The sequence below is a fragment of the Trachemys scripta genome, chromosome 4 (assembly GCF_013100865.1).
Source record: "Trachemys scripta elegans isolate TJP31775 chromosome 4, CAS_Tse_1.0, whole genome shotgun sequence".
NCBI classification, from domain to species: domain Eukaryota; kingdom Metazoa; phylum Chordata; order Testudines; family Emydidae; genus Trachemys; species Trachemys scripta.
Genome location: NC_048301.1, coordinates 62,184,383 through 62,203,126, shown reverse-complemented (window position 1 = coordinate 62,203,126; position 18,744 = coordinate 62,184,383). Strand labels below are relative to the sequence as shown.

The 18,744-nt window shown below is 45.6% G+C and overlaps 1 protein-coding gene across 1 annotated transcript in view; it reads left to right on the top strand.

The window, feature by feature from the left end:
- LOC117876466 (cytosolic phospholipase A2 epsilon-like) overlaps positions 1-18,744 on the top strand; it is a 33,807-nt gene that overhangs the window by 6,728 nt on the left and 8,335 nt on the right. The window contains exons 6-14 of the mRNA XM_034768687.1: positions 1,317-1,357; positions 2,121-2,163; positions 3,182-3,254; positions 3,941-4,110; positions 4,233-4,319; positions 5,557-5,594; positions 6,500-6,635; positions 17,251-17,387; positions 17,837-18,059. Coding sequence (XP_034624578.1) covers positions 1,317-1,357; positions 2,121-2,163; positions 3,182-3,254; positions 3,941-4,110; positions 4,233-4,319; positions 5,557-5,594; positions 6,500-6,635; positions 17,251-17,387; positions 17,837-18,059 — 948 coding nt within the window. The remainder of the gene's footprint in view (positions 1-1,316; positions 1,358-2,120; positions 2,164-3,181; positions 3,255-3,940; positions 4,111-4,232; positions 4,320-5,556; positions 5,595-6,499; positions 6,636-17,250; positions 17,388-17,836; positions 18,060-18,744) is intronic.

Here is an 18,744-nt window from a genome sequence, read left to right as displayed (position 1 = left end):
GACTCTTAAACAGAGCCGAAGAGTCAGAGGAGGAGCAGAGCCGCCGCGGCTGGAGGCTCTGCTCCTCCCCTGACTCTTCGGCTCTGTTTAAGAGCCGAGCTGCCCCAGCACTACCGGCTTCGGGCAGGCCCCATGCCTCCGGACCCTGCGCCGCCGGAGCCCGGGAGGGGAAGTGCCCAGCCGGCGACTGGGGTCCGGAGGCAAGGGGGCTGCCTGAAGCCCATAGCGCTCGGGCAGCTCGGCTCTTAAACAGAGCCAAAGAGTCAGGGGAGGAGCAGAGCCGCCATTTTCCCGGACATGTTCGGCTTTTTGGCAATTCCCCCTGGACGGGGGTTTGAGTGCCAAAAAGCCGGACATGTCCGGGAAAAAGAGGACGTATGGTAACCCTACTGTTGTCCCCTCAGGAACAGTCCCGTAAGGGAACATGGCCATCTAACTCCACTCCATTGATCATCATACATGAGGGGCTAACTGCTCTGAATATGTACGTACTGTCTTGGCCAGGCCGCAGCTCCACTCTATTTTTAGCATGCTAGCTCAATCAGAGCTAGTGAGAGTACGTCTCCTCAAGCTGGGACTCACATCCCCCTTCCCCCTGTTTGAAGTGTAGACACACCCTCAATCTCCTCTCCCACTAGCAGTCTGTCTACACTGCAGCTGGGAGGTGTGATTCCCAATGCGGGAAGACAGGCTCATGCTAGCTCAGCTGAAGCTAGTGTGCTAAATATAGCCATGTGGAAGTTGCAGCACTGGCAGCAGCTTGAGCTAGCGACCCAAGCTCAGACCTAGGTGGTCAGGGACGCTTGGACTCAGGCGGGTAGCCCAGGCTGCGACATCCACACTGCCATGTTTAGCATGCTAGCTCAGCTCAAGCTAGTGTGAGTCTGTCTACCCACACTGGAAATTACACCTCCCAGCTGCAGTGCAGACATATGCTAGAAGGCTTCCTTCTATTGACAGCCTCTAGCTCCTCTCCCACTGATGGGTTGCAACCCCAGACCCACTGGTGGCAGTGATCCCAGACAGCATCTCATTCCCCCCGCCCCTGTTATGTGACAGCAGCTCCCAGTAGAGGAAGGCAAACTGACACCTCTTCTTTGTTAACAGCTGCTTTTACAGACCTCCAGGCTCTTCTTAGCAATAAAGAGCAGTAGTGCTTGTGTAAAAGCAGCTAGAAGCGAAGAGGAGAAGCCAGCACCAAGTGAACTGACAGGTATCCATGGACCATCACTAAGTGCTCCACAGATGACTAGTAGTGCATGGGACACAGTTTGAGAACCTTTGGTATAATAATCATGTTAACTTTTTTTCTTCAGAGAAAGGAGGAGTTGGAGGTGGAATTCAGACTGGAGAATATGTAAGTAAAAGCCAAATGATATAGAATCTGTAAGGGACAGAAACAACAATTCAGAGACTAATGAATGAATCCATTTCATTGGCCCAGAATGCATCATTCTTTGACACTACTACTAATAAGCATAGTTTACAATGAGATTTATGGTATCTGTAATATCAAAGAATTGTGCATTCTGGGAGAATCATCAGTGAATCATGGACAGGCAGGAGAATTTCACAGAGGGGGGAAATTATTAAAAAGCTAGTTAAGTTTTTCCTGTGCTGAATACCCATTAAGGTATGATTAGTGGGACAGTCTTCACCTGCATCTGGTATTAACTCAAATTTTATTTTAGCTTCATAGTTTGTCTTTGAGATAAATGGGGCAATACTGTCCTCTTAAAGGGATAATGGGGTCTTCGATAAATGCATCAATGTTTTGTCTAGAATCCTTCTTTTACATTTGAAATCTTGATCCAATGAAGCCAACTGTAATCTCATTTTAGTGAATGTCAGAAAACAATCATATGGTGTGGCCCAGTAGGAAATATTTGTTAGCAGAACTTGACGACTAGAATGGCATGAGCTATAGTGGTTGTGCCATGGCAAAGCGGTATAGAGAGACTTGCACCATGAGGCTTCTAGAATTATTCCTTCGTTCAGACACAACACTTCCAAAATTTAGCACAAAACTAAGATAAGCCAGATAGCAGTCGGGAGAAAAGTGTCTCATTAAATTATACTGCACCCCTTACTAAATATGCACTTTTCATTTTGCTTCCTAGTTCGGATCCCTATGAAATCATCGTGACTAATGGAGTTCTAGTGGTAACCTTTATGTTCTGTTATCTTTCCTTTCCTGTAGCAGTACTCATAATGCAGGTGAGAGGAGGTTTGCCAATTCTGATTGGATGTATTCCTGGAGGTTTCATCACATGACATAATCTTTAATTAAAGATTAAACTTTAATTGCTGGAGGCTCCAACCCTCAGTGGGACTAGAGAAACTGTGAGTTGCTTTGCAGTCAGCAGGCCAAGGCACACTCCTGCAGAGAGAGGCTGAGACTGAAAATAGATGTGATTTCCTGCTTAGTCATCTGCCTCACACCATTTCCTCCCATGTGTTATGTTTGGAGAGCTATGACTGGAGCAGCTGTGAGATCCGCCAAGCTAGCACTCCTACAATATTGCAGAGTGACGACTCCTGGCAAAAATTGGGCGTGGTATAGTGGTGAGCTGCCTCACAGCCAGCGTTCTCACCCTATTTCCTGCAGTGGGAGGCACTGATATCTGTAAAGCTATGAGATCCCCCATAGACATTTTTATTCAGTCCCATCCTGAAACTGTATGAAATGGTGGAGGAACAATTTGCTTCCCCATAGTCTCTGTTCCTATACCAGTCCCCAAAATTACTGGCACTTAAACATTCATAACAATAACACTTCCCACAAGGGCTTTGCTTGCCAATGATATTGGCTGTCTTAGTAGCTTTCTCTCATTATTTGTTTTTTTTTCTACTTGAATTAGTCCTTTGTGCCCCTCTCTGTACCCTGAGAATGCTGTTAGTTTGGCCTGCCTCACACTCTTCAGAGAAGCTGTCTTGTAAGTCACAACCACCCATCCATTCTTACAGCTGATGACTACATGTGACTCCCTACAGTCATTCAGTTTCATTCATAATTGAATAGCAAGGTCATTGTAGAACATTTGGTTTTCCTAGGGGCTGAGCATGCTGCCTACATAGCACTCAATCTGCGCATCAATAGTAATACACTAGGATGGGAAATAGAACTTCAAACCATGATATTCTCCATCATGAGCTATTTTATTGTTCTTCTCTGTTACAGTCTCGCAAAGTCTGCTGTTTGGAAGTTCAGGTGGATGAGAAGAAGAGGGAAAAGAAGAGGAAGCCTTCATCATGTGAGATTGTTGCTTCATTAACTGGCTATAAGTAACCAGCTATTGATTCTACTATGGCGATTGGCCATTCTATGAATCATTAAAATAAATAAATGGAATAAAATATTTCCACATGATTTAACTTTCGTAACATCAACTTTAAAATGAGTAATCTAAGTTATCGGTTACATGGACTGTATCACATACATCTATATACTGAACTCCTTTAAAGTAACACTAAAGCTGAGATTTTAATCACATAAGGGTTAGAGTTATGATTCTGATTTTATTTATTGCCCTAACCTGTCCATGACTTTTACCAAAAATACCTATGACTAAATCTTAGCCTTACATATGGTACATTAGTATAGATTTGCTGCATTGGAATAAAATAGAAGCAAATAAATGGTTCCCATCTCTCATAAAACCCCATGTATTTGAGCCCCTTCTTGTGAAACTTCATTTTATCCTAATTTCTGTCAATACCTGTAGGGTCAATTACCTACCCCAAAATTTCCTTGATTACCCAACCCCCTATTTCTCTAAATATTATAATAGAATAATATTGATCAATAAATGGTCTCTTTGAGCTCAGTGTAGAGAACTTCTAATCAGTTTAATGAAGGGGTTTTTTAAATACCCCTATAATGCTATGTTTCCAGTCCAATAATAGTAACTTCTGTGTGTGCTTTGTCTCATTTCTTTAGGGAAAGACATCTCCCTCACAGTGAAAGGATCCCATGAAGAGACCCAAGACCTTACATTGGCCTCTGATCCCATCATTAGATCCTCATGTCCCACTAAGTTTCACTATGTCAAGTATAAGCAGCCAGTATTGGATGTTATTCTACCAAAGCAGAAACCACGTTACTCCTTTGTAAGTTATCATTGGCCTTAATAAATTTAGTAGTAACTTTAAAGAAACACATGCATTAGATAGCAATATTAATCTATCTTCATTTTACTCCTTGTGATATAAACTTGTATGTATTTCTTCAGCGTAGCTGTTCCTATAACACAAAGGCAGACTCACCAAATGTGGCTCTCAATTCACTTCCCACAGGAGAGAAAGTAACAATAGCAGAGGTGAGTGCCTATTGTTAGTCCTTAGGAATAAACACTGATCCATATCTGGATTATTACCCGTGTAATAATAATGGCCTAGATTGGCTCCTTCCTTGGAAAAAATAATGGAAAGGGGATAAGAGGAGGAAGAGAATGAAGATAATCCCCTCAATGAATTTTTCTGGCATTATCCCTATGGTGAAAGAGGTTAGGGAAATTTGATTTAAAAGGCTATGCCCCTTCCCACCTCCATGAATCTTGGGAGCCAGATCTCTGTCTGTCCCACAAGGGTCAACCGACTCTCCATGTGTTCTGTTGTCTCTGACAGTGGAGCTCCAGCTGTAGCCATGCAACTATAGTGTTCTGGAATGCAAGCATTGGAACCATTGTTCTGGAATGCAATCTTCTATTTATGTACCTGGGATTGGGAGTTCCAAGATTCCAAACTCATTGCAGTGGGCCTAAGTGAATGGAAGATGGAGGACAATGGCTGATAGCAGAGATCTCAGCCCAGTACACTGGTGCAGTTGCCTGAGAAGGCTGGGAAGTTGGGAACTCCTGATTTATTCTATGATTCTGAAATGTTATGGGGATTAACAATATGCTTTATGACTATGTAAACCCAATTTAAAGGGCCACAGTTAAGTGATGTTGCTAAGAGCCAAAATTTAGCTTTGGAAAAGAAAACACACTACTTCTCACAAAAACCCTGGATTCTACAAAAGCTAATAGCTATAATGAGATTTTCATGATTAGCCAAACAAGTCACCTTGAACTGTCATTTATTCCACCAGTTCTCAACCAGTGCTTGCCTCTTCAGGCTTTTGTGAGTGACACTCTAGACATTCCATCCTGATCTTAATGATAAATCACTGTGCTAGGTCTTGGGGCACTGCCGCTCATCTCCTCCTGTCCAGGGGGTGGGGGTGGGGGCATTCTAACTAGCCATGGAACTTTGGCAGCACCAGACTTCTAGTGGGTTATAGATCACACACAGGTGCATGGGAGGAGACAAACACTGGCTAGTACAGCCCAAGGTGTTCATCTGTTTAAAATGGTACAGTCACTGGAAAATGCTGAGAATTACTGAGAAGCTTTACAGAGAATAAATTAGTGGTGTTGAATCCATATACATAGCATCTCAGGTTGGTGTCTGCATTGCTGAAAAGGGACAAGATAAAACTCACTCAAAAGCTGAAGGGAGGGGAAATCTTAAAAATGTGATGGCACTTAAGGTATTTGTTTTCTTGGTTTTCAGGATAAAAAATTTGATTTATATGTGAAGGCTACAGACTGGTAAGAGATCCATCCTCTTTAGATGTTAATGATTTTGTCAGCTAAATTCCGCTCTCTCCCTGTCTGTTTATGAGAAAAAGTCTGCTTAATGTATGTCAATAATTCGTGCAAAGAAATTAAAAGCACACAACTTTTAATTCCTTTAGACTGAAAGCTGGAAGTTTATATATAAAAGGAACACAGCATATACTGTACCCAATATTTTCATCAGTTTCATGAGACTCATGTATGAGATAGAAGTAGTGGCAGAGTTAGCAATTTGAAATCTGTATTTGTCCTGTTATGTTGGTTTCCCGTTCAGCACAATCCATAATCTATCATGATGCTGTTTAGATATAAAGTTGATCAGTTACAGTCAGCAAAACTTATTCTACTACAGCTCTCGAAAAGACATTGGGCTTTAATAACAGCCACCAGGGCTGGCTCCAGGCACCAGCTTTCCAAGCAGGTGCTTGGGGCAGCCACTCTGGAGAGGGGCGGCACGTCCAGCTATTCGGCGGACGGTCCCTCACTTCCACTTGGAGCGAAGGACCTTCCGCCGAATTGTCACCGCAGATCGCAATCGTGATCATGGCTTTTTTTTTTTTTTTTTTTGCAGCTTGGGGTGACAAAAACCCTGGAGCCGGCCCTGACAGCCACCAGCTTATGTCTAAAATATAGCAGGATCTTCCTGGTAGCGCCTCCAGAAATTACTTATAGGAATTAATTTCTCCCCTTTTTTCTTGCTTTTCTCTCTCTCTTGCTCATGTTACATCAGTTTGTCTATACAGGAGTGTGGGAAAGACTTTTCTGTCAGATTGACTCTTTTTGGAAATGGTTGATGGTCTGCACTGTAAGTTCTAAAATTGACTATCAGTAACAACATGCAATATGTGTGCCTGTGTTTTTCTTCGTCTGTGTTCCAGCTCAGAAGACCTAGACGTGCGCTTAGGGTTTGACTTGTGCACAGAGGAACAGGATTTCCTCTGTAAAAGGAAGAAATATGTTGCTGCTGCTCTGAAAAAGGTTCTCCAGCTAGAGGAGGACCTGCAGGATGATGAGGTACGTAGGACAGAATCCCAGATGTTCCTCCTCAGCTCCAATGATCACTCAGCAACTGGACACCTAATGTGACATGTTTACTATTATCAAAACTTCTGAATGGTCAGGAAGCCCTCGATTCAAGGGTGGCCCTCTGATACCAGCATTCTCATCCATCACATCAGTGGACTCAGTTGTCTCATCCCTCCCCTCCTCTGTCTCCAACACACTTGACTCCTTTGCCACACAAAGTCCATACCAATAAACCTCAGCCATGGTTCATTCTAAAAATCTGCTTCCTCCTTTCCTGTTCCCATGTCACCAAAAGTCTGTGGATGAAGTATCATGACCCCACGGTCTTACTCCAATGCACATTTGTTCTCTCCTTTTTAGTTCTGTCACATTCCTGGTCAAATAGTACTATTTTTGTCTCATTGACACCCATGCCCACAATTCCTGTCATTCATTTGTTACCTTTTGCTTCCTCTTAAAATCTTCTCCCATTCCACACCCTCCTTTCTTTCTATGAAAGATCCTGTTCAATTTCACCAAACAGAAAATTGATACAGTCCTCCATGATCTCTGTCCTCCTTCCCCTTACTTGCCCCGTCACCTTCTAATACCCTCTTCTTCCTTTCCTGACTACTCTGTCTACCTATCTCAGCAATTCCATCTCTTCCCCACTCCGACCTTTCCTTACTATCACCCCTCCCATACTTCTTCCTTAACCTGTCACTGTGCTCTAGCTATTTTCCCTCACAAAAAAGGCTATTTTGGCCTTTATCCATCATAGGCATCTATACTTCTCACCACCTGCCTCTCTAATAACTGCCTGATCTCCTTTCCTCTTTCACCTCACAACTGACAGAATACATCATTTATATTTGTTGCCCTGAATTAAATTTCCTTCTGCTTCATCTTGCATCCCATCCCAGCTAGTTATCAATTTCTTTCTCCAGCAAAATTGCTCTCACTCAAGGAATTTAATAACGGCAGAATCTCAGGCTCTACTCCATCCTCATCCTCCTTGTTCCTTCCAGTGCTTTTGACACTATTCATAATCATCTCCTTCTTGACATTTTCCCTCTCTGAGATTTTTGTTGTACTGTCCTCACTAGGTTCTCTTCCTGTCTTACTATTTGATTCACTGTACCTCTTTCCTCTTTCTGTATGTTTGTTTTGCCCTCAGGGAAAGAACTGTTCCTCTTTTTGTGTTTGTACCAAACATAGTACATTTTAGGTACACTGGAAACAAATAACAATAATACTTGAACAAAAGCAACTTCTCTTTCTTTGCCTTCACCTTGTCCCACTTAGTCGGGGTTGGAGGCTCTTGTTCTTTATCTTCAAGCATTCCTATCGAGTGCGTCTTCCAACATGTCCTCTTTAGGAATATAGAACTACCTTTTTCTTGGTCTTTCTCGGGGTCTTTGGTCCATGACAACCAGATCTTATACTCTCTCACCAGCATACCCCATGTCTCATCATTTCATTTGACCCAGCCATCTCAGTCAATACTCCCTCAACTTTTCTATGATAGGGCTACCCACTTCATGGCTCATACAATTTCATTGTGTAGCCTATCAGCTCTTGTCTTACTCAGCATCCACCTCAGCATTCTTATTTCAGCAGTGTACCATTGTTGTTCTTCTGTCTCCCTACTTAGAGTATAGCAGTAGGAATATACTACTGACCACCTGACCAGGATGGTGATGGTGATTGTGAAATGCTCAGGGAGATTACAAACACAGAATACCCAATAATAATGGGGAATTTCAATATCCCCCAATTTGACTGGCTACATGTCACCTCAGGACAAGATGAAGAGATAAAATGTTTAGACACCATTAATGAGAACTTCTTGGAGCAGCTAGTCCTGGAACCCTCAAGGGGAGAGGCAATTCTTGATTTAGTGCTAAGTGGAGCACAGAATCTGGTCCAAGAGGTGACTATAGCTGAACCGCTTGGTAATAGCAACCATATTGTAAGTAAATTTAACATTCTTTTGGGGGGAAAATACCAAAGAAACCCACCACAGTAGCACTTAACTTCAAAAAGGGGAAACTACACAAAAATGAGGAAGCTAGTTAAATGACATTCAAAGTAACAGTCACAAGAGAGAAATGCCTGCAAGCGGCATGGAAACTATTTAAAAACACCATGTATACCCCAACACTAAATGTATACCCCAAATAAAAAAAAACAGTAAGAGGATAAAAATGCCATAGTGTCTAAACAACAGAGTAAAAGAGTTAGCTAGAGGCAAAAAGACTTCATTTATAAACTGGAAGTCAAATCCGACAGAGGAAAATAGAAAGGAGCATAAACTCTGGCAAGTCAAGTGTAAAGGTATAATTAGGCAGGCCAAAAAAAGAATTTGAAGAGCAACTAACAAAAGATACAAAAACTAACTGCAAACATTTTTTAAGGACATCAGAAGCAGGAAGCCTGCCAAATAATCAGTGGGACCACTTGATGATCAAGGTGCTAAAAAGCACTCAGGGAAGACAAAGCCATTGTGGAGAAGCTAAACAAATTTTTTGCATCAGTCCTCACTGCAGAGGATATGAGGGTGGCTCCTACGCCTAAGCCATCCTTTTTAGGTGACAAATCTGAGGAACTCTCCAAAATTGAGGTGTCAATTGATAAACAGTAATAAGTCACCGGGACCAGATGTTTTCACCCAAGAGTTCTGAAGGAACTCCAGTATGAAAGTACAGAACTACTAACTGTGGTATGTAAGCTATCACTTAAATCAGATTCTGTACCAGATGATTAGATGATAGCTAATGTAATGCTGATTTTTTTTAAATGTCCCTATAGGCAATCACAGTCTGGTAAACCTAACTTCGGTACAAGGCAAATTGGTTGAAACTATTGTGAAGAAGAGAATTATTAGGCACATAGATGAACACGATATGGTTTTGTAAAGGGAAGTCATGCCTCACCAATCTATTAGAATTTTTTGAGCGTATCAACAAGTATGTGGAGAAGGGTGAGCCAGGGGATATAGTGTACTTAGACTTTCAGAAAGCCTTTGATAGGGTCCCACAACAAAGGCTCTTAAGCAAACTGTGCAGTCCTGGGATAAGAAGGAAGGTCCTCTCATGGATCAGTAACTGGTTAAGAGATAGGAAACAAAGCATAGGAAAGAAATGGTCAGTTTTCACAGTGGAGAGAGGTAAATAGCAGGGTCACCCAAAGATTTGTACTGGGACTAGTGCAGTTCAACATAGTCATGAATGATCTGGCAAAGGGGGTAAACAGTGAGGTGACAATGTTTGCAGATGATACAAAATAGTGAAGTCCAAAGCAGACTGTGAAGTATTACAAAGGGATCTCACAAAACTTGGTGACTGGGCAACACAATGGCAGATGAAATTGAATGTTGAAAAATGCAAAATAATAGACATTGGAAAACATGATCCCAACTATACATTCAAAACGATGGGATCTAAATTAGCTGTTATCACTGAAGAAAGATTCTGGAGTCACTGTGGATAGTTCTCTGAAAACATCTGCTCAATATGCAGCGGCAGTCAAAAAAGCTAACAGAATGTTAGGAACTATTAGGAAAGGGATAGATAATGAGTCAGAAAATATCATAATGCCATTATATAAATCCATGGTACACCCAAGCATTGAATACTCTGTACACTTCTGGTCATCCCATCTTGAAAAGATATATTAGAATTGGAAAAAAGAATTTGGAAAAAAATAAATGAGAATTGCCAGAGAAGGGCAACAACAATATGGAACAACTTCCATATGAGGAGAGATTAAAAAGATGGGGACCGTTCATCTTACAAAAGAGACAACTAATAGGAAAGGCTACCATTGTGTCATAGAGGTCGCAGAAGTCACGGAATCCGTGACTTCCAGAAACCTCTGTGACTTCAGCCCACGGCGGCTGGGAGCTGCAGGGTCTCCCTGCCATCTGTGGCGGTTGGGAGCTGCGGGGTACCGCGGGGGCCAGCTCTGAGCCGCTGTGGGTAGGGTGACCAGGTGTCCAGTTTTTGACCAGAATATCTGGTTGAAAAGTGATCCTGGCAACTCCAGTCAGCACCACTGACTGGGCCGTTGACTGTCCAGTTGGAGACGCCACACAGCGGGGCTGGCAGGCTCCCTGCTAACCTCCATGCCGTGCAGCTCCTGGAAAGCAGCCAGCATGTCTCCTCTCCATCTCCTACATGTAGGGGCAGCCAGGGGGGCCTGCACACTGCCCCTGCCCCAAACTGCCGGACAGGGCAGCGCGCAGAGCCACCTGGCCATGCCTCCACGTAGGAGCCGGAGGGGAGACATGCCACTGCTTCTGGGAGCTGCTTGAAGTAAGCGCCGCCTGGAGACTGCACCCCTGACCCCCTTCCCATGCTCCAATCCCCTGCCCAAGTCCTAATCCCACTCCTGGCCTCCGAACACCTTGATTCAAACTCAGAGCACTCTCCTACACCCCAAACCCATCATCCCCAGCCCCACCCCAGAGCCTGCACCTCCAGCTGGAGCCCTCACCTTAACCAACCCCCTGCCCCAGCCCTGATACCCCTCCAGGCCTCTGAACCCCCTCGGTCTCAGCCCAGAGCACCCTCCTACACCCCAAACCCATCATCCCCAGCCCCATCCCAGAGCCCGCACCCCCAGCTAAAGCCCTCACCCAACCCTGTACCCTAACCCTTTGCCCCAGCCCTGATCCCCCCTGCCCCCCCAAACCCCTCGGTCCCAGCCCCACCCCAGAGTCTGCACCCCCAGCCAGAGCCCTTAGACTCCCCACACCCCAGCTCCCTTCCCCAGCCCAGAGCTCCCTCCTGCACTCCGAACCCCTCAGCCCCTGCCTGGAGCCCCCTCCTGCACCCCAAATCCCTCATCCCTGGCCCCACATCAGATCCCGCACCCCCAGCCTGAGCCCTCACCCCTCCTCCCCCCACTCCAACCCCCTGCCTCAGCCTAGAGCGCCCTCCCATACTCCAAAACCCTCGGTCCCAGCCTCCTACACCCCTAATCCCTCATCCCCGGCCCCACATCAGAGCCTGCACCCTCCCCTCTCTGCACCCCAACACTCTGCCCCAGTCTGGAGCCCCCTCCCACATCCTGAACCCCTCATTTCTCACCCCACCCAGGAACCCGCACCCCCAGCCAGAGCCCTCACCCCCTCCCGCACCCCAGCTCCTTGAGCCAGCCCGGTTAAAATGTGTGAGTGAGGGTGGGAAGAGCGAGTGACAGAGGGAGGGGGGATGGAGTGAGTGGTGGGTGGGGCCTCGGAGAAGGGGCAGGGAATGGGCAGGGCTTCAGAGGAGGGGGGACAGGGGCGGGGCAAGGGTGTTCTGTTTTGTGCGAGTAGAAAGTGGGCAACCCTAGCTGGGGGCGGTGGGGGAATCCACAGCTCCTGGCTGCCACGGGAGGCAGGGGGCTCTGAGCTTAGTACCTCGCAGCCGCTGTGGGTGGCAGGGGCCCCCTGGAGTGCCAAGTCACCATGGGTGGTGGGGCTACCCCGCAGCTCTGAGCTGTGGGCGGTGGGGGACTCAGAGCTCCGAGCCGGGGCCCCTACAGCTACCCAGCCTCTGCAGGTAGTGTGGGGACTCCACAGCTCCCCATTTTGTCATGGTTATTTTTAATAAAAGTCATGGTCAGGTCATGGGTTTCTGTGAATTTTTCTTTATTGCCTGTGACCTGTCCGTGACTTTTACTAAAAATACCCATGACAAAATCTTAGCTTACTAATGGGGGATATGATAGAGGTCTATAAAATCATGACTGATGTGGAAAAAATGAATAGGGAAGTGTTATTTACCCCTTCACATAACACAAGAAGCAGGGGTCTCCCAATGAAATTAATGGACACCAGGTTTAAAATAAACATAAGGAAGTATTTCTGCATATACCACACAGTCAACCTGTGGATCTTGTTACCAGGGGATGTTGTGAAGGTCAAAAGTATAACTGGGTTAAAAAAAAGAATGAGATACGTTCATGCAGGAAAGGTCCATCAATAGCTATTAGCCAAGATAGTCAGGGACACATGCTCTCGGTGTCCCTAAAACTCTGACTGCTGGAAGCTGGGACTGGATGACAGGTGATGGGTCACTTGAAAATAGCACTGTTGTGTTCATTCTCTCTGAAGCATCTGACACCTGTCACTGTCAGAAGACAGGATACTGGGCTAGATGGACTATTGGTCTGACCTAGTATGGACATCATTATGTTCTTCATTGGCCAGCATTCTTTATTGGCCAGCCATACATCATGGTGGACCTAATCATGTCTTATACACCTTGTGCTTTAGTTTACTTAGCATCTTACTTCCATCTTTTGTTAGTTAAACTATTTTCTTCTACTGCAGCCCTCCATTCTTCTAGATCTCTTTCCAGTTTGTATTTATCTTCATGGTACAATATAATGGCATTGGTGAAAAGCATGCTCCATACAGCCTCTCCCCAAATCCCTTGCGTGAAGGAGTCAATTACAATCATGAATAGAAATAGATTTAGGACTGATCCTTGATGTAGACCTACCTTCACAGTGAATGGCTCACTGTAGTCACAACTGCTTCTTGCTACTGTTATGTTCAGACTATCATGGACATTTGCAAGGGTAGCACATGTCTCCAGCAGATTGTTCAAATGCAGACACCACCATATCAGGTCTCTGTGAACTCCATAAGAAGCCTTCTCTAAGTCCACAAACTAAATGAAATTCCTTGTATTTCTCCCTCTACTTCTCCTGCAATATGTGGGCTGCAAACATTGCACCCAGCACTGACCCTTCTGGCATAAACCTGACTTGGTTGTCACTTATTGATGCGCCAGCTCCTGAAAGTTTCTTTTCTAACTAATTTTTTCCAGCCATTTCATCACGTGACTCATTAACTTGAGGGGTCAGTGTGATGGGGTACACCGGCCCCCAGATGGAGGCCCCATGGTCCTACTGCACCTTGCCCCAGGAAAGCAGGGGCAAAGGTCGGTCCTCCAGGCCTGCCTAAAGAGGCTTCATAGACGCAGCCAATCACAGCCCAGCAGGCTCAGATAAAAGGAGCTGCAGGGCCTTAGCAGCTTAGTTCCTGGCTGGGACCAGAGGGGCAAGGAAGCAGGGCTGGCTCTAGGATTTTTGCCGCCCAAAGCAAAAACAATTTTGGCAGTTCCCCCCCCCCCCCGGTTCTTTAATTACCCGGCCCTGCCTCAACTCCACCCCTTCCCCAAATCCCCAGCCCTGCCTCCTCCCCCCAGGCTCTCAAGCCTAGGAGGGAGGGAGGCAGGGGGAGAAGTGGCGGCGCCCGTGCCGCGGCCGCTCGGAGTCTCCCCCCCTCCCAGGTTTGAGAGCCTGGGAGGGAGGGGGAGACCCCGAGCCGCAGCGGCGCGTGAAACAGCTGATTTGCGAGCCCCTGCTCCCCCTCCCTCCCAGGCTTGAGAGCCTGGGAGGGAGGGCGAGTAGCGGCGCGCGAATCAGCTATTTCGCGTGCCATGGCAGAGCAGCGGAGGTGAGCTAGGGCGGCTGGGGCACATTTTTAGGGGCGGCATTCTGGCGCCGGACATGCCGCCCCTAAAAATGTGCCGCCCCAAGCACCAGCTTGTTTTGCTGGTGCCTAGAGCCGTCCCTGCAAGGAAGGGTCCTCTCTGGCCACAGAAGCCTGAGGGATAGCGAGTTTGTTCTAGCTGCATTTTGCTTAGCTGGGTTTGCAGGGACAGAGAGGTCCCAAGAGCCTTAACCCTGAAGTAAGGGTGAAGCAAAAAGGGGCTAGGTAGGAAGAGGCCTAGGGAAGAATCAGCAATGAATTGAGATTGAGCAGTGCAGAACTGCTGTTTTTAGGGACCCTAGGTTGGAACCTGGATGTCAGGAGACCAGGTTGTAGGCAGTCAGGCTAGTGGTTGGAGTCTGAAGGCAGTACCCAGGGGTTGAGACAGGTCCAGAAGCAGGGCCAAAGGTCAGAACTGGAGTTGGAGTCCGAATGCCAGAGCCTAGGGTCAAGACAAAGTCAGTGTTGGGAATCAGAACCGAGGGTTGGAACCAGATTACCAGGAGTCAGAGAAGGCAGGAGCAAGGCTGGGACAGGATAGGAACAAGGCTGGGTGCAGGGCAGGATCTGGGCTGGAGCAGTGGAGGACCAGAGCAGGAACAGGGCTTGGCAAGAGATGGGCACAGGGAGGAAGAGGCTCTGTTGGCATGTACTTTGAGCAGTCAGCAAGCTATTAATGCTGAGCTTCCTCAGCCAATCAGGCATGGCAGTCTATCAGGCAGCTTAGCTGGCTCATTAGGGGTGTCAGGAGTACTGAGCAGTGTTAACTGCAGGGCCTGACTCCTGCCACTGGAGTAGTGGGCAGGTCTGGGTTCCCCTATCGACCACAAACAAAGCAGCATAAATCCTACAAAGGGGGCAGGGCTGAGCTAGGAACCCAAACAAAGGGCTGCATTTAAAGGAGACCGAAGTCAGGACTGAAGGCTCTTCTAAGGACAAATAGACTGTTCATTTATCAGACAGTTTAATACCCCTGAAGGGATTCATTTGGGCTTTATGACTCAGTTGGAGGGCCAAGCCACGGAAGACTTGCCAAGTGAGGTCGACAAAGCTACAGGAGGTGACAGCAGCAGAAAAAGCTTGTAGTACTGCAGCAGCAGCAGCAGCAGGACTTGCACAAGAAGTGAGTGCCCCTCCCCATTACAATTAGTAATTACTACATTCTTCCACATCCCCTTTATGCTTGAAGATAGAGACCAATATGTTCTTCCCCCATTAGCTGGGTGTTTTTTCAGTTTGGAGGATTAATTTAAGGAAGTTCATCATCATCACCACCACTGCCTCATGGCCCAGTGATTTAAATACTTCAGTTGCTACACCATCTGGTCCCTCTGCCTTCCCATGTGTCATCATCTTTAATGCTGTCTGACTCACTAACACAGTGATAGCTCCTGTGAGGTTGTTGTTTGCCCATATTTAGCTCAATGATTTCCTCAGATTCTCTCCATTGAGCAGTTTCTTATAAACCCACTGACCTCTCCTAATGATTTTGCTATCTTCCACCAGTACTCTTCCATTTTTGTCTTTGATACACTTCACAACTCCCAAATCCCTAGTGCTTCTTTGTCTGATCTTTGCTAACCTCTATATTCCTTTTTGCCCTTCCGACCTTGATAATCTACATATAAAGCTTTAAGTGCCTGATCCTTAGCTTCTGCAACCAGTATTTTCACCTTTTTCTTTATCAGCCTATATTCCTCATAACTGTCCACTGTTCTTATTTCTGCCATCACTTAAGCCTTCCCTCCTTTTTTCTTTTCTGTTTCCTGCACATCATTAGACCACTACCGTACCTTCTTTCATTTGTCCACACACAGCTTGTGAGCTTTCTGTATTACCTGTGGATATTTTTCTCCAAACCTCATTGGTGTCATCATGGCTGGTTTGGTCATTGTCTGACCTCTATAGAACCTCATCCTTAAATCTCAGACTAACTTCCGTATCTACAGGCCTCCACCACTTTATCCTTTGTTCCACAGCTCATCTTTTAGCGCCCCCTACCCCTGCATTGCCTTTTTCACCCAGAAGTCTGTTACAGGGGGAGACAGAAAATATGGGACAATTTGCCCATTTTTAATAAAAAGTTGGGACACCTGCAGGAATATGAGACTGTCCCTTTAAAAATGGGACCTGTGTCCCCCAGAAGTAGGGTGACCAGCTTACCCTTTGTACTGATATACTCGTTGAAGATGAAGACCTGTGGAACATGTGCAAATGACACAACTTTTACAAACTGGGTAGCCACGCTTGACATTCTTGGTTTGAAATTGGAGTTTTTCCTTCTCCTAGGTGGGCTGCCTGCATGGCTAATGAGCCCCATCTGCCTGGGGCAAGCCGCTTATAATGCACCAGACCCCCATCATTCACACCCCCACTTCCAGTTAAAAACAGCTCTGCCATGAGAAGGCAAGTGGTAGGAGTTTGACTGTTAGAAGCTATGTATTGAGCCAGCCATATGAGGCATTTTCTAGGGTGGGCCACCTGTGGCCCGTCAGGGTAATCCTCTGGCAGGCTGCAAGACAGCTTGTTTACACTGACCGTCCACAGGCATGGCCGCCCACAGCTCCCAGTGACCGCGGTTCACCGTTCCTGGCCAATGGGAGCTGCGGGAAACAGCGGCCAGCACATCCTTGTGGCCTGCGCCGCTTCCCGCAGCTCCCAGTGGCCGAGAACAGCAAATTGTAGCCACTGGGAGCTGCGGGCAACCATGCCTGCAGATGGTCAATGTAAACAAACTGTCTTGCGGCCCGCCAGTGGATTACCTTGACGGGCCGCATGCAGTCAGCAGGCCGCAGGTTGCCCACCACTGTTCTAGGGAGAGCTCATCCTTCAACACATCTTGGCCACAAAAACTCTTTAGGAGGAACAAAAGCAACTGAACTTATTATAAGTCCTTCCCCTTCTCTATTCCAAATAGAGAGGGCCTGAGCTACTGAGGTTGGGTCCAAATCAGATTCTAAACTTCTCGACTGTTCAGGAGTGTGTGTGTAAGTGTTTCAGTTTTGACCTTGTCAGAAGAGAGACTACAGTTGTGATTTGGAATTGGATTAGGTCTAGTGTTCCATTTCAGGTTCATCTAAATGTTCATATGTCATTTGCTTTGCAGTAACTTGCTGTCTTTGTATTGAACAGATTCCTGTGGTGGCAATCATGACAACAGGTGGTGGAATGAGATCACTGACAACGACATATGGCAGTCTACTGGGTCTCAAGAAGTTAAATGTCATAGACTGTGCTATGTACCTGACTGGCTTGTCTGGCACGACATGGTAAGGAAGACATGAGCAGAGTTTCTCTATGCTGCTGATACAATGATCTATGCTAAAGAAATATTATGGAGCTGCCAGTAGCAGCTCCCCCATAGCCAGCGTTGTGACCCAAGCCCTATTTTTAATCCATTTATAACTTTGCCAGAAAAATCTCTTTTTGGAGTGGGAAATTCTTATAGTTAGTGTCAGTGCAGAAGTATATGTTTAAAAAAATATTTTAGGGAAATTGGCCAGTGATTTTAAATTTACCAGGCAGGGGAAATGTAATGTTTGTGATTGTAAAAAAATGTAATGTTTTTTGGGGAACCTAGAACTCAAAGGCAGCATAGATTTAGGACATGAAACCTTTTGTGAAGTTTACATTAACCTTTCAAATTGAAAACATTAAGTTTAGCACCTTCTCTAATAAAAGCCTCCATTTGTTTTTTCCCCTTCAATATATTTCCCAGGACTATGGCAAATTTGTACAGAGATGCTGATTGGTCTCAGCAGGATCTGTCTGGGAAAATCAATGAAGCTCGAAAACATGTGACCAAATGCAAGATGGGTTCTTTTTCCATGGAGCGTATGAAGTATTATAACAAGCAGCTGTGTCAGCGGAAACAAGAAGGACACAGGACATCTTCTATAGATCTGTGGGGGCTCATTGTTGAATATTTGTTACATGATGGGGTACAGTATGTCAAAACATGGTTTTATTAAATCATTATGGTGATTAATATTGCACTAATAATCTTATCTTTATGGCTGAGGAAACACTTCCCTTAAAAGCCACTCAGTTTTCAGAGGCTTATAACTTTCTGAAACTGACCCATTTGGGACAATATTTTTTCATGCTTGTTCTGAATGCAGAGGGGAAGGGAAGGGGGAGAAATGAACATTTTCACTAGTAGGTTTTTGGATGCTTTTTGTTGGAAAAATCACATTTTGAAAACGTAATAGTTAAGTGCTGTAGGTATATTTTGAAGATGTTTTCTTTAGAAATAATGAAATTATAATTGTTTTAGAACAGCAAACAGTAGGCTATTATCCACTCATTTTTCACAGCACATGCAATTGCAGTACTCCTGATACATGCATGCCCAATCCTGTGTACAGCTGCAGTATTGTACATTAAACTGGGATGTCAGCTGGTTATGAGACTCATTCTTAACTTAGACCACTCCAGAGCCTCTACGATGTAGGCATCTCTTTCTCCTTTTTAGCCACTCCTATCATGTTGGTCTGAAAGTGCCATCAAATCATGTACCATATAGTTATCAAGAACTTGCAGCCACCATGGTTGTCAGCTCTTCATCGGAATTATGGAGAGTATGGAAGATCCCAGACATATTAACCCCTGCACACAAATCAGTCA